The sequence below is a fragment of the Fusarium sambucinum genome, chromosome I, assembly GCF_050947815.1.
Source record: "Fusarium sambucinum isolate potato_lamoka chromosome I, whole genome shotgun sequence".
NCBI classification, from domain to species: Eukaryota; Fungi; Ascomycota; class Sordariomycetes; order Hypocreales; family Nectriaceae; genus Fusarium; species Fusarium sambucinum.
In genome coordinates this window covers 8,528,737-8,550,340 of record NC_139294.1, presented here as the reverse complement: position 1 = coordinate 8,550,340, position 21,604 = coordinate 8,528,737, and the positions used below count along the sequence as shown (strand labels likewise).

Below are 21,604 nucleotides of genomic sequence, written 5' to 3'. Positions count from 1 at the left end.
TATGGAAAAAGCACTATTGTTTGGCGGCTTTGCGACCGCGGACCGAGTTTAGGCACTCAAGGATAAAACGGCGCTCGAGGACCAGGCTGCGATGAATTAGATTTGTTCAAAAGTCTGATGTTTGGAATTTTGTAGACGTACATGAGAATCAATAATGGGATGGCCGAGCCAGCGATCTTGACGAGAGATTTGATCGGTGGATCCGCGTTGTCTGCGATTTTTAGTTGCCTGAGAAGAATGGCTGTAGCGATTGAAACACCAAGTGTGCTCTCAGGAAGTAGACTCTTTATCTTGAATTCCGTACCATGTCGTTTGAAATAGCGCTTGATGAATGCTCCGCTCCAGATGATGCGACACGCCATGTTGATGATGTTGGCCAATACCAAGCCGATGGCACCGAGAGGGTAGACTCTCATGAAGAGGAAAGCTGAACTAGCAAATACGACAGAAAAGGCACCCATCCAGACAGACTGCCCGTGAACCTCGGCCTCTGTGGCGACAGATGCCACGAATGATTCTGTGAGGCCGTTTAAGCCGAGGAAAGGGATGTAGAAACAATACGCCGCAAGGACGTCACCAGCCCCTGAACCAGCCCACTGCTTGCCAGCTACAATGGCCAAAAGTGGCGAGGCAGCAAAGGGTCCAAGACTGATGATGACTGACGACAGTAGAATATATAGTCGAAGCAGTGTTGACAGGTTTTGTTTTGCTTCGGTAACAACAGGCGAGGGCTTACTGCCTTGTTTGGCGGGCGTCACTGATGACAGCAATCGAGAGAAATAGCTTCGACTGCTTTCTTCAACAGGCTGAAAGAGGAGACGAGCAAGTAGACTGCCGTAGTTGTTTGCGAGTGCATAGGCTCCTTGAACATTGGCGGAGGCAAGCAAGGAGATGAGAAAGGTGTCACCTTGAGTAAGGAGATGTTTGACCACGCTCTGAGCCATCATGCTACCAGCAAGACCTATTGTGGGTCTATCAAACATGGATCCCCAGAAGCGGTTATCCTTCGAGGCGATAGTTTTGGGGAAAAGAGAGAAGCCGATCGAAGAGGCAAGCTGATATCCCGATACCAAGTAGACAAGCAGCAGTGAAGTCCCATAGGTGATTTGTCCAAGAGCGAAGGGAAGCACTCCAATATCATTGTGTTTAGATGCCCATACCGCAGATCCAAACACGACAATACATCTCAAGAATGTCGCAATAGACTCTGCAGCAGCTCGTGTACCAAATTGCAGTCGAGTCTGCATGAGAACGAAGCACGGCTCAGACAACAGTTCAACCATGGCTGCAAATCCGTACAAGTATAACGACTCGACAAGATACGGTGTCATGAGCGTTGCCTCGGTGGCGTACGCAAGATAAACCCATCCCAGACCGAGACTTACGAGACTTCCCAGGCAAATAGAGAGATATCCCAAGTTCACCACTGCTTGGCTCTCCTCTTTTGCTTTGGACCCAGCGTCCCTTCGCTGAATCGCCACGCGCAAACTTTCACGCGCGAAGAATAGTACAGAGAGGTAGTAAACCTCGAGTTGCGTCGAAAGGCCCAGAAGAGGAGCAGTGAGATAGCGCAGAAGGAGTTGGTTGGCGACAAAGGTTATTAGACGGGAGGCCAGCTGGAGGATGATGAGAAGCGATGCGCCCTTGATCATGGACGGCGATGAGGCCGCTGGAGGGCTCTCATTTGCAGGGGACGGCGACATCTTTGTGCTTCAGTTTGAATCTAACGGCGAGAATGGATTGAACGGTAGGCAATGAAGGGATCGCGGTGGTGTTTTGACACGTGTTGATGTTTAAGTTCAGCGGGCTTCAGTGGGTTTAGGGGTCATTATGCTAGGCGGCGTGGCCTACGTACGCCTTAAGTTATGCCCCAAGACACATGTATCAGGATATGCAAATTCCCGTCTCCATAGGTAATTTAGAATTTGTTGTTTCTTTTATAATTCTAATGGAACAGTTTGAAAATACCCAGCATTTATAGTGTTGCAGAAGTTACCTGTTGTAGCAGATATCACTCAGGTACATATATGCCTGCTAATCTTAGTAGTCATAGGAGTAATGATCGAAGACCAACATAAACACAACTGCGAGCTTTCGATTGGATTTTTTTCATTGACCTATAACTTTTATACCCTTTTACATGTTTCTTGACTCCAATTGGATTTTTATTCAAGCCTCGAAGTCGCAAGACTTCTTCCTGTTCATGAGAACGTCTTCTAAGCGAGTGACTGGGCAAGGTAACGACCGTCACTACGTAAGAAAGGAAAACTGTATGAAAATTGGTCATTCACTCGTATAGTCATATCGTTGCAGTGCATCGCATCGCACTAGGTTCGTAATGAGTCCTATAGTCAGTCACCGCATCCCTTACTCGGAGGTATCAACCTCCATTCTGTCTTCTGGAGGTTTTGTGCTTGTCTCCGCGATCAAGGATTCCTCCGGCTGTGACGGTTCCAGTGTGGAAACCGATGTTAAGGTCGACTCTTTTTGTTCAAAAACAGGAGGCATGCCTCCGCTGCTGCTGCCTCCTCCACTCATTCCGTTACTGGTTGACAAGCGATATTCACCATCTGTCTTGCGCTCAATGATGCCTTCATCCAAGGCCCATTGTGCCAGAAGGCCATCTACTCCAAGCCTGCCACCACCCTCTCCCTTTTCCATATGCCGGCCCACGTGTTCAGTCCACTCATCCCATGAGGAGGGACCTTCAAAGACACTCTGACAACCTTGTTTTGGACACGCTGATCGTTGTGGAGGTAAGCGACGCTGCACAAGGCATGATACCTGCATTTCTTTGACGTGTGCGTCCCACTCAGACTGCAGCTTGCTGTCCCCCTTGGCCAGTGCCCTTTTAATTTGGAAGGGCGCATGCATTCGCCGTAGGTGCTGGGTAAACAAGTCTTTGCGATTAAACTCGTTTCCTTTCCCTTCAGCAGTGCTCTGAGGACAGGAAGAACAACGATAGTATTGCAAACACAGATGTTGTGATGCAATATGTCTCTTCCATTCGTTCTTGGAACCAAAGGTGCTTGTGCATCCCGCAAACGAGAATGCGCATGGAAATGGCCTCGTGTGGGCTGCAGCAATGTGTTTTCTCAAAGATGAGGAATCCTTGAAAGGGGCATGGCTACAGTGATTGCAGCGAGTGTCCTGTTTGGGTAGCGACCTTCGAGGGGGCTTCACTGTTGCATTGGCGTTGCGAAGTGTTGCCAGAGGGTCATTGTTGCTGTGTTCATCGTTCTCCCCCTCTGGTCTGATCTCGGGCATTCCGTCGGGAAGAATTGTACGAGGTCGGTTGATGTTTGTGGTTTCGTCGCTTGGGTGGCGAACATGGCTCAAAGCTTTCAGTTGCTCAGCGGCTTCCTGCATCTCTGCCGAATCTTCCACCTCATCCTTGGGCTTAGAATGACCCCCTGTTGAGTTGGCATATGCTGGACCTGGCGGACTGGCTTGAGGAAGATAGTCTTTTCGTTCGACAGAATTAGGCGCTTCTCTGGTGGCTGGGGAGTGAAACGGATGGCCTTCTTCTCGTCGAACGCGGGCAGGAGTACTGAAGGCATGGTCTCTTGCCTCGAGGAGGATCCGACCATCTTCGACTTCTCTAGCTGATGGCTTAACACCGGAAGAACCTACTAGCTTGTGGTAGAGGTGGATCATGTTGTGGGAGCTAATATACCCTAAAAAGCAGCAGACCTTATCGTGCTGTACGACGTTCCAGATCGAGTGCGGCATTGAGATGAGCAACATAGTAGGTGGGCCGAGAAACATGCCTTCGACTGCAATCTTGTCCCCCAATGGTGGTGTGCTGTGCAGCCATTGGGAGAAAAAGGACATGTCCGGACTTGCATCGCCAACGAAGGTAGTGCAAACAAGTACCCGGGGTTCTTCAAACCTGAGGTCAACAACGGATTCTGGATCGATCAGCTGTTCTTCACGGTTACCCTGTCCATCTGCGTCATGCCCATTTTGTGAACCAGTACGTGGTCTTGGGGGCATTGGCGCGAGGGCAATACTTTGACCTTTTCCAGGTGTCAGAGGTATGAAGACTGGATTTTGTGGAAAAGACTGCGTATTCGAGATGCCTCCGTTGGTTTGCCGAGGAGTTTGAAGCAGTTGCTGTTGTTTCTTCAGAAATAGCACCTCTTCGTGGAGTCTTTGCGTCGTAAACGGCCGCCCACTACTAAGCTTCTGCAGAGCCTCGGTCAAGTTGGAGGTAAATGACCTCTCTAAGCTATCTGGACTACGATCTGAAGCGCAAGCCGCAATGGCTTGCTTCACACCATGGCTACCGGCCATGGGAGGATCGGGTACCGCGCATGTATCGAGTAACAACAGGATATCAGACTGTGCATCCTCAAAGAGGCAACGAACGCCATCCCATTTTAGTTTTGCAGCATCTTCTTTGGTGTTGCTACGGAGAAAATGTCAGCCAGAGGCGAGACAAAAAGCATATGTAAAAAAAATAACCAACTCACCAGGCCCAGAAAAGCTGGCCATCGGAGCTTACATAGCCATGGCCAGCGTAGTAGATAATGAGCAAATGATTGGCTTTCGCATGCTCGAGGAAGGAAGCCATTTGAACACCAAGCTTTATGCTAGGATTCGGCACTGTGGGGATGTGCCACTTCTCCGTCCTGTATTTGTACTGCTTCTGGAGAACCTGCTCAAGAGCAACCAGATCTTCATCAACAGTTTCATCATCCTCCCATCTTAGTAGCAGAACCGAGACATCGGTATAGGGGTGACGCTCGGTCTGTCTCTGGATGAGCATGGCAGCATCTTGCAGATGTCGCGCAAAGGACTCGAAGTCATGACGTTCGGAAATAGGAGCCGGAGCAGCCTCCTGAGCTGGATGGTGTTGTTGAGGCTATAGCCAAAGCCTGGGTTAGCAAGAAGAGGACGCGGAAAGCTAGAGAATCAAGAGCTGACCGATTCGTGGGGGAATTGTGTTGGCGGCGGCGGCTTGCTTGGAGTCGTGGCGTTGACCTTGGGGGCAAGCTTGCGTCGTTTGTTGGGTTCCATCGACAAAGACGATCAAGGATGCGAATTGGGAGGTGATGCGGTCGTCAGCAAGCCAGGTCGGCGAATGTCATTGAACCGAAGCGGGTTTCGTTTCGGCTAGGTACTCGAGTATCAAGTCGACTGGATAGCAAGCTTCGAGTACGGAGGGTAGTTTATCTGCTATCTAAGTAGTTTTCGGTTAAAACCAATATACATATAAACTCGTGTGGGCTTAAGAATTGTCGATGAAGAAGCGAATCGAGTTGGCAAGAGTATACGAGGGGAATTGAAGTAAAATCGCACGGTTTAGAAATTGCCGGCTGATAGGGTAAGGAGGGACTTTGGAAGAGAAGTACCAATGGCAACGGAACGGTGAAAAGCCAACAAGCCTGACCACTGGAGAGAGAACGTACGTCGCATGGGTGATGAAGAGTAAGAGAAGATCAGAGAGAAGGCTATGCTCGTGGAAGGCTTGCTCGCACGAGGCTGTCGTGGCAGAATACGGCAGAAAAAGACCGGGGTTTAAGTAGCGAATTGAAATAAAGCAGTCAGTTTGACGCTAAGATTGTGGTGGGAAGTGTCTGGGTATTATTGCTTGTCCTCTTTGTGTGGATTTCTTTTTAGAAGCTTGATGGGGCCTAGGCCTGGCAAAGATTAGAGGTGGGGGTACTCATGAAGGAAAGGCTTCTCATTGGTCGGTGTCCCAACGGGCTGGGGTTCTCGAATCCCACAATAGCCAGGCAAGCAGAAGCAGGTGGGGATTTAACTAGCAGTATAGGTAAACGAGCAAAGGAGATGAAGAGAACCAACGGACGAGAAGCGTGTAGCCAACAGACGCAGGCGCGGATGCAGATGCAGATGCAGAAAACTCAAAGAGGGGCTGCCTCCGCAATTGTCAGCCTCTCTATTTCACCGTCTTCTAAAAGGCAAGGAAGGTAGGTAGGTAATGTAAGGTAATGCAAGGCCTGGTAATGCAAGGCCAGGCCAGGCCAGGCCAGGTCAAGCCAAGGGTCAGCTGCAGTGAGCGAGCTGGCTGAGATGGGGCTGGTGGCCTCCCTCCATCTCACAAAGGCACAAAGAGCGTACAATGTCTTGGTTTTGTACTCACTTGATGATCAATTGGAACCACGATAACAGTTGGCCTGACCTCTGTTGTTATGGGCACTCGGTAGCTCAAAATACCTACCCTGAGACTGACTGAGAAGTAAGAAGCAGGGGGGGTTGAGGAGGAGGGGTTCGACGATTGAAACCAAAGAAAGATGAGAGACTTCACAAAAGTTCTCAGCTGATAAAAGAAGGAGGAGCAAAGAGCATGAGTGTTATCTACAGTACTGGGTTGTTATACCTTGAGCTGCACAAATCATCCACAGACAGCACAGCTCCTACAGCTTGTTCTCACACAAGCCGGCTGATTACGCTTCCTTGACCAATCCGACTCAACCTCAATCCCTTCCCCTTCCCCTTCCTCTTCCCCTCCCAGACTCCCGTCACCATCAGACGCGCCGTACAGTACTGCAGATATAACACAGAACGCTAACCACGATCATCATATCAAGAATGCACGACAGACTGGCCTGGCGTCTGCCCTTTGTGGGCCACTTGTCGAGGCCTTGAGATCTGCTTCTTAGCTCATGTTGGTTAGACACCAAGGTTTCAACGGCGCAAGCCTCCCCCAATTACCTCCCATAACGCTCCGGCTGCTTCTCCTTCATCAGCACGGTATAATCTCTCAACCAACATCTCAAGGCTGCCACGGGATGCCCGAATCAACAGCGATGCAGCAGTGAGCTTTCAAAGTGGAGCAATGGCGCACCCCCTCCTCCATCCTGGCGAGCCTGTCAATGGTGAGCGACGACTTGTCAAGACCGCTGTGGACAAGCCGGCAGAGGTGTTGCTTGCTGGTGGACGAGTAAGAAACCAGAACACGAAACAGACGGGTCGGTAGCGAATGAGTGCAAAATAACAACAGACGAGAGCTGGTCGGCAGCTTTGCCCTTGAACACGCGCTGTGGTAACACCGATTGCAGAAGCACAACCTCTGTCGTCAGTTGTGGTAAGCCTGAACCCGATGCATTGTGCTCTCTTACACGGAATCATGCGACTTGGAGTTCTGGTCTAGCTTATGAATGTCTTGAAACGTGAAGGATTGGTTACTTGAACGCGAGGCCAAGTTGTGCTGCAGAAGTGAAAACATCACGTACCTCGCAGCCTAGCTTCTAGACTAGCTTCCGGCTGTGTCTGCAGAGTCGCATTCAAAAGCAATACTATAGTGGAGGATCAGCAAGTGTGGGAACGATTGTCAGATTGAGATACATCCAATTCCTTGAGATGCATCAATGTTGATTCAACAAAAGCTGACCGAAGTTGCCCGCATGTGAAGGCTTCGTGTTGGTGAAGAGGACCAAAAGCCATTCGATTTGTCATTTAGAAACGACAGGCGTTTAATACGTATATAATCACGTTGGATGCATTTCTGAATTTCTCTATTCGAAGCCGCTAAAGCCGAAAGACGCTGGCAACTAAAGTTGGATGTTTCTGTGTGAAGTCCTGAGTGAGCGGATGTAAGTGGATGCTGACACAAAAACTCCCATAATAGGCAGAATCCTAGCAATCCTACACCTCAAAAGTAACGGAGTAGAATTTGCTGGGGTTACAAGTACTTACTAAGAATAGTTTTGAGTTCAACTATGTGTCTGAAAGAGTGATTGTCAGGTTCAGGCACCTCTACCAGGAGCGTCTCTGTCAAGGAACAACTTTGGGCTTCAACGGCTGGTCCTAAAGAAGAAAGCCTTTGTGTGCCAGAAAAATAATATCTGGATCATGAATATGTAAGTATCATGTGAAATTACTACAAAGACTGACATTATTTATCTTGGTAGTCTCACATTTGCAGCCAGATTTTGTGCCATTTGATTTTAGTGATAATAATGACAGGTACTAGTTAGATAAGTATTGACATTCTCAGCTTGTTGATTACGAGACTGAAGCTGCAATTCTCGTGTTCTATCTACCTGGTCAGATGATTCTGGCAATGTTTAGAAGAACACGCGTATCGTCGGTCACTCGTGTAGGAAGAGGCCGCCTTGGTGCCACATGCCGAAGATTGGGTTTTGTACAATCTGCCGGCTTCCGTGGAAGCCCAAGATCTCCAGGCACTCCATGTAAGTCAATGGGGGCAATTGTGGTTCTCTTGAATATCACATCACTTGGCTACCTCATGGAGAAGTCGTTTAGATTCGGATTCTTGAACCCGACATTCCCAAAGAGGAGTCCACATCGTTCGACCCTGATTCTAAATGGAAACCCTGAAGAATACGACCCAGTTTCGGCTGCAACAACGTGGCGAAATGGTTCAACACAGCCACATTCTCGCGCTAGAATGTTCCGTTTAACCAATAGTATGCTTACAGAAGGCTTTGCTTGCTCGTTCTATTTCCATGACTGTTAATCACATCCAAATTGGTGGAAAAAACCGCCATGTGAATGATTGGATTTCCGACTGACATGCTTGGTAGATCATGGACACGCTCTGCGAGTCACAAACAACTTGACCTCTCAACCGAGGTGAAAGGTCTGAGCTTTTGGAAATGCCAAGAGACCCAAAATCAAGCGAAGGCCCAGAAATGGACGGGAGAGGACATCAACGCCAAGAGCCGGAAAGCCAAGTTTACACAGCCACTCTCCAGTCGTCTCGTGTTGTGCGAACCGCAGACGAAGGGACGAAAAGGATTGGGTCATCGTTTCGTTTCAGCCCAGCGCATCTACATGTATAACACATCCATACAACTCTATCGTGAGAGGACCGCGACAGCAAGAGGGAAATGATATTCGCCTGCATCAACCATTAAACGTGCAGTAGCCAGGAAACTTATATCCAACCGCAACTCGAACCGCTGTCAGGATTTCGAGGTGGCGTGTGAGTTTCCGGTCCTGGGCAAGTTCCCGCCTACGATCTCGAGAGGTTACAGGGATTGAAAGGCTTCCTTGAAAGGCTTCCGAAAGGCCCGTCCACTGTTGCGTCAGGGCTTCAGGGATCTTGACCTTCTATGATGGCGGGGCGACCTGCCCTGCACTAGTTACGTTACGTAGTGTCCATTTCTTGGACTAAGTCACTGCCAGCCAAGGCTGCCTGGGTTGCCCACAATCTACCTTTCATTACTTTACCTTGGATAACTAAACCCATTTCCAAGAACAATTCTAAAGTCTCACTTCTCTGAGACATCAGAGAAGATTCACCTTTGCGCACGAGACGATACCGGCTCAGCTGTTCAACGTTATCTCGCCTGATATTAACTAGCGACAACCGCCGAGACATTCAACAGCCAGCTTAAACTGTTGCGCGACCCTGCCACTTCTCTTGGGCATCCGAGCTATCCATAATTTTACCCCTCTACGATTGACTGAAGCGCAAGCCGCGACAGAATTATCTCCTCTGCGCCCATGGACTCTGGCGGAGTCAGGAGGAAGGATACGACCAAAGGCCCTCCTCTTCGAGTTCTTTCGCTCGGTAAGTATTCATAAAGTTTGTTTGGTTCACCTGCTAATACGCGCGTTAGATGGAGGAGGCGTCCGAGGTTATTCTATTTTCATTATTATTCAAGAACTTATGCACCGAACTTTTGTCGAAATCGAAGGCCGCGCTCCCAAGCGACACGAGATTCCTAAGCCATGCGACCATTTCGATCTAATTGTCGGTACCGGTACGGGAGGCCTGATTGCTCTCATGTTGGGTCGACTTCGTCTTGATCTCGAGACTTGCAAAGAGCTCTACGTTCGAATGACGCGCACCGTTTTTCAAACCGACAAGACTATCGCTGGAATCCCATACCGATCGACTTTATTCAAGGCTAGCAAGCTTGAAGAGGCCATCAAGACGGCTGTCCAGGAACATACCGTCAAGGAAAGAGAAGGCAACGACAGTGCCGAATCCCCTCTTACCAACCCCCTCAACGCTGCATCCTACTCCAGCGCTGGCCTCCCTCGTCGGAATCAGAGCAATGCAAGCACAGTTAGCTTTAGTGCTCGCAGTCCCGCTTCGCAGATGGCGCATCGGCCCGCGTACAATTCAAGATACGGCGATCCCAACGCTCGTCTGTATGATCACAGAGAAAACCGCACCAAAACGTGAGTCATTCCTACGCAGCAACGAGTTGCGCTCGATAAGATTACTAACAACTTTATAGAGCGGTCACAGCAGTATACAAGGGCTCTCCTCGAGGCACCCCCGCAGTTCTTCTTCGATCCTACGATTCCCGGAAAGAACCCCCACCTGAGTTTGAATGCAAAATTTGGCAAGCTGGCCGAGCCACTTGTTCTATTGGGCTTGCCTTCAAGCCTATCACCATTGGGCAATCAGTCTTCCACGACGATGGCGTGGGCACTTTCAACCCTAGCCCAGAAGCCCTGGACGAAGCGGTGGTCAACGAGTGGCCCGGTCGTGAAGTGGGTGTCTTTGTTAGTGTCGGTACTGGCAGACGGCCCAAGAACACGGACTCAAATTCACAGATGTGGTATGAAGGCTTCTTGGGCGAGTTTGCCGAGGCCCGTAGGAAGTTGATCTCTAAAATCGAGGGGTGCGAGAAGATCCACGAGTACATGATGCGCGAGCATCTGGGAAAGCGAAATGTCAGTATTGATGCCTACTACCGTCTTAACGTGGAGGTGGGTGTGGGCGAGTTTGGCATGAATGAATGGCACCGACTTGGTGAGATCAGCACAGGTACTCGAAGGTACATGTCAAGAGAAGCCGAGCAAAGGATGATTCAAGGTATCTCGTCGAAGCTTGGAAGGATTCATCGAGCCAGAATCCGCCATGCACGAGCTCCCGAGGGCATTCCAGAGATCGTCAAATCAACATCGAGTACATGGGAGATGCCCATGGCGTTTGAACTTCCTGGAGATATTCCAACGTCTGTCCCGCTCCCTCACAGCCCTGGAAGCCGGTCCTCGTTCGAGTCAGGCTCCGATAACTTACAAATGCCTCACAACGGTTCGCCCCGAAGCTCGTATGAGCGTATACACCCCGATGGCTCAACCCCCAAATCTCCTCCTTTAGGACCTCGTAGCCCCAGCGCCAGTGCTCCTGCTTTGTACCCAGAGGATCATTTGACAGTACAGTCACCGACGCCAGCGCAGTATCGTGACCACGTCAATGGGCAGGATTTGATAGCCATTGTCAGTCCAGACGAATACCCCAGACCGGCTCCAAACATGGCCTCCCCACCCCCAACTCGAATTGAACCTCCGCCCTTGCCACCCAAGACGCCTCTCCCAGAGAGCCAGCAACATGGCGGTCGAAGAATGCCGACGGTTCCGCCTCCATACCCTGTGGACGACGATGAGCCCCCACCAGTCAACATGGCTCGAAAGCCCGACTATAGGGGACGATGAGAAACTTATTTTATCGAATTTTTAATGATACGTTCCTCTTTACTCAACTTTTTTTGAAAGAATAAAATCCGCGACGGGGACGAGATACGCTCGCTCCTGGGACGAGCTCAAGTGATCAAACCCAAAATACGGGATTGGCGTTAGGATGGGGATGAGTGATACGATGCTTTTTTCTTCTTCTTTTTTTTAACTTCTTCTACGCGACTAGATACCACCTGGTTTTTGCTGATACACCTTTTTGAATGTGGAAAGAGATCGATGGATTGGAGCAAATAGTCTTATTTTATATAGCCTACCTGTTTTACCTATGTATAATGAGAACTGATTGATCATATGACAGGATGTCTCAGTGCTTCTATTATAAGCGTTAATGCCGTGGTTGTGACTTGGGATGTCTTCCCTATGTTTGAAAACATGATATCGGGAAATTGCAACTTATGTATCTGTCGACTTGGCCATGCAGTATTCCGTTGATAATTTGTGCTGTGAGTCTCGGCCTTGATGGGTCCGCGACTATGTTCCATGCCAGCCGTAGCCCGTATAAAACATACCCTGAATGTTTAGGATGTCTCAACTGATGATCTAAGAGTTTGGGTACCTGTCAATAAAACACTAGAGCTTTTTGACCTCTTGTGGCGCTCTGAGACAGAGCTGAATATCCTACTGCCAGTCTTACAGGGGTGTAATGTACGGATATATTGACGCCCCTTTTGTAAGTAACGCTTCTTGGGTAGAAATAAATAATCAATTTCGAAGGCTCTTAATGATACAGGAGTAATATTAATTTTGTTTTGCGTTTTAAAAGTAAGCCTTGACCTAGGCGTTAATGTGGTGTTTTAGAGTCGCGGGTAAGCAGATCTTGAACACGGGCCAGCGGTAGGTGGGCTGATTGAGGATCCGTTCAGTGGGCCCGTTTTCATTTTAGTTGCCCGGTCTAGACCTTGGAAGTTTGCTTTTGCCTTGCCATGCTTCTCAAGATTGATTATTTATCTTGGAGCGAATCTTCCTATACGCCCTTTTACGAAGGCAGACGCATAACGGCGAGTTTGAATCCTGATTCTAGAATCTAGAGCCGCCTATCTTGCAGCACAGACGCTGTCAAAAGGAGAACAAGGCACACAAATGCAAACGGAAACTTGGGAGGCCAACCGGGCTATCCCCCTATCGGCATCCGCGATGGTGCTTGACCATATCAGGATAGCCTCAGCCTTTAACCTTCGATTCATCTCCAATTTTGTTTCATTTGATTGGAGAGATTACTCCAAGATGCTTCTAGCTAAGAGCTATGACAGACAACAGTGTGTTAGTGTCTGCCTATTGCAGGGTTTAGGTCGATTGCCGAGCCTACAATCACAGCTTGGTGCATCACAACTGCATCACCACTGCTTATTAGAATTGGCCTGGGCTTTCTGCCTGTTACTATGCTGCGACAAGTTATTCAATTCATTCATCCGTCGATCTTTTTCTTTTCTTATTCTCTTACCTTTTAATCCATTGTCTCGCCAAGAAGTCGTCTTTCATGCAGCTTGCCAAGGACATGACATCCATCTCCACCATCATCCAAGTATTAAGTGGGAACGAACCTAACGACCCTGACTGCACTGCATCTGCCTGTCCAAGAGCTGTCCATTATTGTCGCGATCGGCAGCAGAGCAGGAACTTTTGGACCTGCCTCTCATTGTTTGCTTGCGTAGGTGGATTGTTTTTTGGTTGCCGGACGCCTCTGAAGACTCGAGAGATTGCCCATCTTCAGCATACAGTACATCAATACAGTACCGCATCTTTAGTCCAAGTCCCACACAAGCCATGCTCATCAAGGTGACAGTAAGTTGCATCTTACAACCATTGACTCTTGTCACATTGCGTCTTTCAAGCACGCAAGGGAGAGACCGACAACTTTTTACATCCGTCCAAACGTCACCCCCAAGACACGCAACACCACCACCCACACCTGCAAAAGTGGGAAAGGGCCAGGGCCAGGTACAGGCACCGACAGATACGGTTACAGTGCTGTCTGCAACTAGACAAGTTTGGAGTGTCCTTCATAGTCCGGACAGCCGCCCGCTTGCCGCGTTTGGCTGATAAGCGACGGCGCTCGGCCTCGGTCTCGCGCTCTATTCAGATATATTCTGTCTGTTCAACCCGCCCCTCTGCAGCTCGTCATGGCTCTCTACTAATTCCAACAACCTGAGCTTGATTGGAATCGCTGATCAAAGGCACATATTTCCCAGAACCTTGGGCCGGCACTTGAGACAGGCGCTCTATTGCACACCACATCGCTCCAAATAACAGCCGCCACTTTGGACAGAACCAACACCCGTTGCCCCATATTGGCCTATCCTTGCCTGTTACCCCAGCCTATTGTGCTGTGCTGCTGGACCAACAACCTCATTCAGTGTCTCTGAACGGTGCTCATTCGACGACTGTTGGCTTTGCCCAGGCCAATCATTATTCTTGAACTTCGGTAAGGGATACCGAATATTATAGAGGCCCCTACTTTAGCCTGTCATTTGGTCTTGTCTCATCTCAACTTTTGGTTATTACAAGCAGATCATTATTGCCGGGCCCGTTCTGTTGGTAACACGATGGTGACCCCAGGCGCCATGATGTCGGGAGTTGAAGCCATGCAGATGCAGGCCGCACCACCTAGAAAACGTGCCCAACGCCAAACGTCATCGTGCCTTGAGTGCCGTCGTCGCAAGCAAAAGGTGAGTAACTTCAATATTCATCTCTTACCATCAATTCTCTTCGTCGTTTGCTCTTATGATAAGACAACACTTTTCTGCACCAGAACTTATACAATATGTTCATTCAACAGCTTCACTTTGTCACTATCTCCTAGTTTATCACCTGTACCAACAACTGTGAGCTAATTTCTATATAGTGCTCTCAAGGACAGCCTTGCACGAATTGTTTTCGCCGATTTCCCACTCCCGAATGCATATATGAGGTCAAATCTTCAAGAAGGTCACACTTAACCTGCTCCCCAGGACTACTTCGATTCCACGTTTGTGGTCCGTAAATTTGTCACTGCTAATGTTGTTTATAGACCCTCCCCTTTGACTCCACGACCCCAGTTACCTGCAATCGCCGATATACGAGATGGACCATACTCACATCTCAGCCCAGCTGCCATCCAGAGTGCTCTCTACTACATTGGCGAACAACTACCCAACCCAGCTTCTTCGGCAAACGGTTTACCTTCACCTATAGCAAGTTCATCTACGGCAGTATTGACGCAGTCATCAAGAAGTCTTTGGAGACCCTACACGACTGATGGTGATACTGATGAAACAATATCGAAGACGGTTCAAACCATCAAGGAACAAAGCATCAGAAGTTTTAAACGCAGTTATCACGAAGAGGGGGTTGTTAGTATGGAATCGTATGGCCCTATAGTGATGGGTTATTCGATTGGCGGCTCCATGACACAGCTCAACTACCTTCCCATGAGGCCAACGAAGCTAAACAAGGATCTTGTCCGGATTCGTAAGTAAATTACGTTCGTTCTCGCGTTTTTTTTTGCTCACCATTTTCGTCAGACCTGTCACTACTGTCACGATTCAAATGTTCAATAGACGGGCAGCCAGACCCTACGAACGAGTTCATGAACATATGGGTTCCTTGTACTATGCAGGATCCTCTGCTCCTGCAAATCGTCTTGTTCACGTCAGCATGTTTCCTTACCGAGACTGGCGATATGCCCAAGAAGTTGCGGCATATATACCAGGGCCATGCTTACATCATGCTCAACAAACAGCTCGGGGACGACATTGCCCGGGAAAACGATACATTGATGCTTGCCGTCGTGCAGATGATCGCTGATTCTTGGTACTGGGGCGAGACAGGCAACCTGAATCGCCACCTTTCAGGATTGAAGCGTATGGTACGAATGAGAGGTGGGCTAAGCCGGCTCGGTTTACGTGGCTATCTAGCCAAAATGATACTGATGTAAGTTGATGAATAACATCGGTGAAATACTAGGCTTGTTGTGTTTCCAATATCCCTCGATTGCTGACATACTCTAGTCACGATATCGCCATGGCACTAGCACATGAGATTACGCCCTCCATGTATGGTCACCCTGGGTTCCCATTTAATGACCCAAAGAGGACGCCAATCAAGACTGCATACAACACACCTCTTTTATGCAACTGGCAATCTTTCAGGGAATGCTCGAACTCCTTACAGTTACACCCTAGCACTGCCGATATACTCGACACTGTGAGAAGCCTGTTCGCGGCTGTAGTATCACTTCCGAGAGACTCGTCTTCCGAGCAAATCCAAACAGTCCGCGTCACTGCCACTGGTTTTTATGAAAGAATATCCAGTCTCTCGGAAATGACCCCACCTTTGCAAAGCTCTTGCAATTCTTCCCGTTCGAGCTCAGTTGAGAGTCCGGACCAATCCCCTAGTTCATCCAGGACTGATAAGTCCTCCTCCCCCGCTACCAACCTCCCAGATAAGATGTATATTGTTGTGCGGAAGATTGCTCTGATCTACTGCAAGGCGGTTTCGACTCGTTCTCCAATCAGTTCTGCTTGCTCTGAAGAGGATATCAACGTGATTTGGCCTGCCATCTGGGAGTCTGGATTGCCGACTTGGAAATCAGTCCTTGGCATCTTCGTATGGGTTATGATCGCACTTTCTACTAACTGCCATAAGATCAAATTCGGACGTCTCATCAAGACATTGACCGTATCTACAATGATGTCTCTTGGGATGGACGACTGGTATCTTTTTCTCGATATCGCAAAAACGGCTTTTCGAATCCAGAGATGGCTGGCAGAAGGAGATGGAGACGATAGCACAAAGCAACTTATGGGAGGTCGGGCGGTGGTGGATCAGTACGATAAGTTCGCGATGGATGGTGCCTTTCCAGAATATCCTCTCCCGAAAGACAACGAGTTGTGAGACGGCCACGGACCAAAACTCCACAAGAAGGCGTTTTCATAAACAGCCATCTGCAGGTTTCAACGTGCCGAATAACCTCAAGCTGCTGTAGGCCGGTTTCAACTGTTCGATGACGAAATGTCTCAGGTTGGCCAACAATATGCATGGCCGTATTCTTGTGGGACTCTGAAAACTGTCAAATACCCGCCTCCTTCTCCATCTTCCTTCTCTCTACGTTATAAAGGAAATGTGCCAGGTTTTACAAAACTGAATTCAATCATTTACTTGGCACAATGTGCGACTTTACTCCACTTCGCCAGGATATGGCGTATGGAGACGTTCTGCTCCCTGAGGACGAAGGGTATGAGGAGAAGTTGCAGAGATGGAGCTCAACTTGCGTGAAAAGAGCAGTATGCTAGACTCTTTCTTGTGATCGGCAAATACTGAGATTCTACAGGCAGCTGTTGTCATACCTTCCAACTCGAAAGAGGTGTCTTTGGCTGTCATATTCGCAGTCTCGAATCAGATTCCAATGACTGTGTGTGGTGGCGGCCATTCCTCTAGCGGCGCCTCATCGTCTGAAGGCATGGTGATTGATCTAAGGAAGATGCGGAAAGTCAAAGTTGATGAAGAAGCCATGACTGTCGAGTTCGGAGGTGGGTGTCTCTGGGAAGACGTCGATTCTGCCCTTGAACGACATGGCTTGGCTACTGTGGGAGGCGTCGTCAATCACACAGGCGTCGGAGGACTAACACTGGGAGGTGGACATGGCTATCTCACAGCTCGTCATGGTCTAACCATAGACAATCTGTTGGAAGCTGAAGTGGTTCTCGCCGACGGCGCGATAGTCGAAGCATCTGAGGACAAAGATGCAAATTTGTTCTGGGCTATTCGTGGTGCAGGAGCACAATTTGGAGTCGTCACTCGTTTTCTTTCTCGAGCCCATCAGCAAGTCAAAGTATGGAGCGGTACGCTGGCCTACTCATCTGACAAGCTACCTGACCTGTTACGCTTTGCAAACGAGTTACATAAGAGACCCAGCACTGAAGGTCATTGTCTTGCTTTAGGAATAGGTTTTGGGCCAAATGGAACAACACGCGTCGTATCAGCTATCCCTCTGTTTCATGGCCCAGAATTCGATGCTAGACGTTACTTTTCTAGTCTTATTGAGTTGGATTCTATTGCCGATAATACTGGGATGATGACAATAGCGAAAACAAACACCCTCTTGAACCCAATCATGGACCATGGGATTCGGCGATTGACAGGATCAGGCAATATCGTGATGCCTCTGGCTATCGAATCAATGCTACAGACTGCACAGAAATTCTGGGAGTTTTGTGAAGTACATGGCGGAATGGGTAAATCAGTCATTGCTATCGAATTCTTCCCGACGGACAAGATTCGCGAAACTGCGCAGGACGCATCTGCTTACGCCAACCGAGGAGACTACTACGATGTCCTGACATTGTTTGGCTGGGAGAACCCAGACCATGATGGTGAAGTGCGCGAATTTAACAGGAGTATTTGCAAACAGGTCCGGGAGACGAACGGGTATCAGGCAGGTGCCGGTGGCCATTGGAGCAAGGGGCCTGTCGGTGTGTACATCAACGTAGAAGCAGAGGGTATATCACCCAATGATGCATGGGGAGCCAACCTGCCACGTTTAAAAGGGTTGAAGAAGAAGTACGACCCACAGAACGTGTTCAGCAAATGGCACAGTATTGCTTAGGATAAAGCTTAACAGACATCTGGCATGGTGGCTATGGGTACCTATACATCAAGATGAAGGGTTGTGATATTTCTCACCGTTGTGTTTGACTCACAGAATTGCTCAGCTATCTGCATTTATACATATCATCCGATCATTAAATACCAGACCACCAATAGGTTTCTCCAACCTTGAAAGAGCCCTTAAGTGCCTTATCACCCACAGCACTGCTGTCACTTACAATGACTTCGTACTCTCCAGCTTCTACGCACCACTTGTCCTGCTCTTCGTCAAAGTAAGCGGCAGCATACTTTTCAAGCTCAGAGATGGTGACGGTCTTGGACTCGCCCGCATCGAGCTCGACCTTGGCAAAGCCTTTAAGCTCCTTCACTGGACGGTTGACCTTTGCATTTTGCAATGGACGTACGTAAAGCTGGGCAACCTCTGCGCCGCGAATAGAGCCTACGTTGCGGACGGTGACAGTTGTGGTGAGCTTACCATCGTTCGATGAGACGCTGAGGTCTGAGAAGTCGAACGTGGTGTAAGAGAGGCCGTGGCCAAATGGGAAGTTAACTTCCCGGTTAGCAAATTCGTAGTACCGGTATCCCATGTACACATCCTCGCCGTACAGAGTTCGACCAGCTTCAGTGCGGAAGTTGAGGAATGCTGGAACATCGGTCAAACGCTTAGGGAAGCTGAGGGACAGTTTGCCTGATGGGTTAGCATCGCCAAAGAGGACATCAGCGATGCAGTTACCCGTCTCATTGCCACCGTACCAAGCTTGGATTACAGCAGGCACCTCGTCGAGCCAGGGCATCTCCTCGGGTGTACCGGTCTGCATTACGACAGCCGTCTGTGGATTGGCCGCAGCAACGGCTGAGATCAACTCGTCGAGTGCACCAGGTAACTTCATGCTCTCTCGGTCTGAACCCTCAGTCTCCCAATCAGAGTTGAGACCAGCGCAAATGATTACCTGGTCGTGCTCCTTGGCGAGGGCCACAGATCGTTCAATCTCCTGCTTGGCATCGATGACCTTGCAAGCACCCACACGGAGGGATCCTTGGCCTACGACAGGGTTGTCTAGTTTGAGTGTGAAGCTTGGAGCGGAAGCAAACTCGATTCTGACATTGTACTTCTCTCCCTTCTTGAGACCCTTGCGGCCAAGTTCCTCGCGTGTTGCTGTGCCGAAGAAGGCATCGCCAGCGACCTGCTTAGTTTTGTTGTCGACAACAAGTTCGTCATTGACATAAAGATTAGCGGTACCACAAACGATAACGCCAAACTCATAAGTAGAGTCCTCCTCGACCTCAAGAATACCCTCGAGGTCGGCGTACCAAAGGTCCTCGAGCTCAGAGTTGTAGTAATCAACAAGATGCATCTCGGATTTGGCCAGCCAGAGCTCGTCGACGGGCTTGCGGGACGAGTCGGTGGGTGGCTTGTTGTACACTTTCCAGCTCATGCCAGTCTTGCCATCAGGGCCCTTAGTCTGACTGCCCAAAAGGGGGCTCAGCTTGTGCGTATACGCGCCGATGGTGTAAGCCGGAGGATCTCCAAGCTTCTCGGCGATACCATCGTATGGTGTAACGGCATAGTATGCAGCCAGCGAGGCTGAGCCACCTCCATGGTACGTCGCGATCTTTGCATTGGGTCCAATCACCAACGTCTTCTTGTCCTTAGCCAGAGGGAGTAAACTCTTCTCGTTCTTGAGAAGGACGATACTCTCATTTCCAATCTTGCGGAGGAGAGCTGCCGTCTCGGGAGTGTCGAGTATTTTTTCGGGGCCGTTCTCTGGGATGCCAGAAGCTGCGCACTTCTTAACAAATTTGAGGACCTCCCGAGCACGCTCATCAATCACATGGCCCCAGACCTTGTCGCATGCAGCAGCAAAGTTGAGAACATCACCTCGCCAGCGGGTAGGACCAGGCATCTCAAGATCAAGACCAGCTTTGATGGCATCGGTGACGCTGTAGGTGCCGTACCAATCACTCATGATCAGACCCTCCCATCCCCATTCACCTCGTAGCATATCTTTTAGTAGCTTCTGGCTCTCACTGCAGGCTGTTCCATTGACGCCGTTGTAGGATGTCATGAAAGCACCAGGCTGTGAGTCGCGCACGACAAGCTGGAATGGGAGAGCGTAAATCTCGCGCAGGGCACGCTCGGTGATAATGGCCTGAACACCCATACGCTTATGTTCTTGATCGTTGCATACGAAGTGCTTGATAGTTGACTGCACACCTGTGCTCTGGATCCCGCGGACAAGGGCAGCAGCACCAAGGCCAGCAAGAAAAGGGTCCTCGCCAATGGACTCAAAACCACGTCCACCAAGGGGTGATCGTTGCATGTTTATAGTAGGGCCAAGAATTACATGGGCACTTTTCCCGATGGCTTCTTCGCCCATTTTCCTTCCTGCTTCTTCGAGGAGTTCTTGGTTGAATGTGGCACCAAGACCAGTACCACAGGGGAAGCATGCTGCTGGAATGCCGTTGAAGAAACGGGTACCTCTTACACCATTGGGGCCATCTGAGAGACGGAGGGATGGAACGCCTTGCTCGGGAAGAGCTTTTGTGTGCCAGAAGTCAATACCTGTGTGGAATAAGTAAAGGTTCGCAAACGTTATCTTGGTGATGCTGACCTGCAAGAAGAGAAACCTTCTCGGCCAGAGACAGCTTCTTGAGGATCTCTTCAACATTGATATCAGCCATTTTGAAGACTAAAAAGCAATCTCATTCACTCAAAACACAAAAAGAATGAGAAAAACCTGTCAATTCATGGGAGGACAGATCCGCTCCTTCACTAATAAATACTCCTTGACAAAGGACTTGTATGGATAAATAGAACCCCGCACAACTTGATATCGCATTTTGCCTGATACAACAGGCGCATTCCGGTGACAAAACAGCTCATTCCGCTCATCATTTGCCAGTTTAACGCCATAAGTTGTTCTCATGATAGCAGACGAGCACTCTAGTTGGTGGTGACGCCCCACGAAGCCGCATGCCGGGCATCTTGGATGATGGGTTTGTCCGTTTTAGCCGACGTTCAACCGTGGATTCGTCCAATGATGGTCTGTTGCTTGTGCCTCATCCCAACTTTGTCGCTTCGTCGGGACGAGATTCCGCTTCAGAAACCTCGGATGAAGAACATTAATAAAGCGGGGGATTATGATGACAGAGAAGTCAACCCTTGAGAATTATCATACAATGTAAGAGTGTAGTAGGTAGGTAGATAAAACAGTCATGTTAGATATATCACGTGATATATCAGATCACGTGCTCGACGAGCAGGGAAAGTGGGAACAAGCCGGGTATAAGTCACATGCTCCGACCCAAGATGGGAATTGGAGATCAATCAATGAACTTCAAAGGCGAATGGAGAATTCTGCTACAACACCTTTCTTTCTTTTGTCCTGGAAACTCCGGGTCAATATGTTTTCACGCTTACCTTCATCTATAAACGGGTCGAGACTTGGCAACAAACAAACAGCCGCGGGATCAGTAATCTGAACGGACCGCCGCGATCCTTCTACTGCACAGCCTAGGAACCAACTCGTTTCTTACCTAACACCACCAAAAGCCGTGGTATATCGGCCACCGCAAGGACCACACA

The 21,604-nt window shown here is 49.2% G+C and overlaps 6 protein-coding genes across 6 annotated transcripts; 3 read left to right on the top strand and 3 right to left on the bottom strand.

Moving 5' to 3' along the window:
• Positions 1–13: 13 nt before the first annotated feature.
• Positions 14–1,703, bottom strand: FSST1_005521 (glycolipid translocation protein; the record flags this gene model as incomplete). The annotated part of the gene is made up of 2 exons (XM_083231806.1): positions 14–86; positions 142–1,703. 2 exons carry the CDS (start codon positions 1,701–1,703, stop codon positions 14–16), a joined length of 1,635 nt encoding a protein of 544 aa, XP_083088951.1.
• A 664-nt stretch (positions 1,704–2,367) lies between these two features.
• Positions 2,368–5,022, bottom strand: FSST1_005520 (uncharacterized protein; the record flags this gene model as incomplete). The annotated part of the gene is made up of 3 exons (XM_083231804.1): positions 2,368–4,411; positions 4,476–4,867; positions 4,930–5,022. The coding sequence occupies 3 exons, from the start codon at positions 5,020–5,022 to the stop codon at positions 2,368–2,370; spliced, it is 2,529 nt and encodes an 842-aa protein (XP_083088950.1).
• Positions 5,023–9,441: 4,419 nt separating this feature from the next.
• On the top strand, positions 9,442–11,391 carry FSST1_005519 (acyl transferase/acyl hydrolase/lysophospholipase; the record flags this gene model as incomplete). The annotated part of the gene is made up of 3 exons (XM_083231803.1): positions 9,442–9,508; positions 9,558–10,125; positions 10,185–11,391. 3 exons carry the CDS (start codon positions 9,442–9,444, stop codon positions 11,389–11,391), a joined length of 1,842 nt encoding a protein of 613 aa, XP_083088949.1.
• A 2,585-nt stretch (positions 11,392–13,976) lies between these two features.
• On the top strand, positions 13,977–16,305 carry FSST1_005518 (uncharacterized protein; the record flags this gene model as incomplete). The annotated part of the gene is made up of 4 exons (XM_083231802.1): positions 13,977–14,099; positions 14,382–14,880; positions 14,934–15,342; positions 15,420–16,305. The coding sequence occupies 4 exons, from the start codon at positions 13,977–13,979 to the stop codon at positions 16,303–16,305; spliced, it is 1,917 nt and encodes a 638-aa protein (XP_083088948.1).
• A 272-nt stretch (positions 16,306–16,577) lies between these two features.
• FSST1_005517 (FAD-binding oxidoreductase) lies at positions 16,578–18,016 on the top strand (the record flags this gene model as incomplete). Its single annotated transcript, XM_083231801.1, has 2 exons — positions 16,578–16,694; positions 16,742–18,016. 2 exons carry the CDS (start codon positions 16,578–16,580, stop codon positions 18,014–18,016), a joined length of 1,392 nt encoding a protein of 463 aa, XP_083088947.1.
• Positions 18,017–18,152: 136 nt separating this feature from the next.
• On the bottom strand, positions 18,153–20,700 carry FSST1_005516 (beta-glucosidase; the record flags this gene model as incomplete). The annotated part of the gene is made up of 2 exons (XM_083231800.1): positions 18,153–20,581; positions 20,631–20,700. 2 exons carry the CDS (start codon positions 20,698–20,700, stop codon positions 18,153–18,155), a joined length of 2,499 nt encoding a protein of 832 aa, XP_083088946.1.
• Positions 20,701–21,604: the final 904 nt, after the last annotated feature.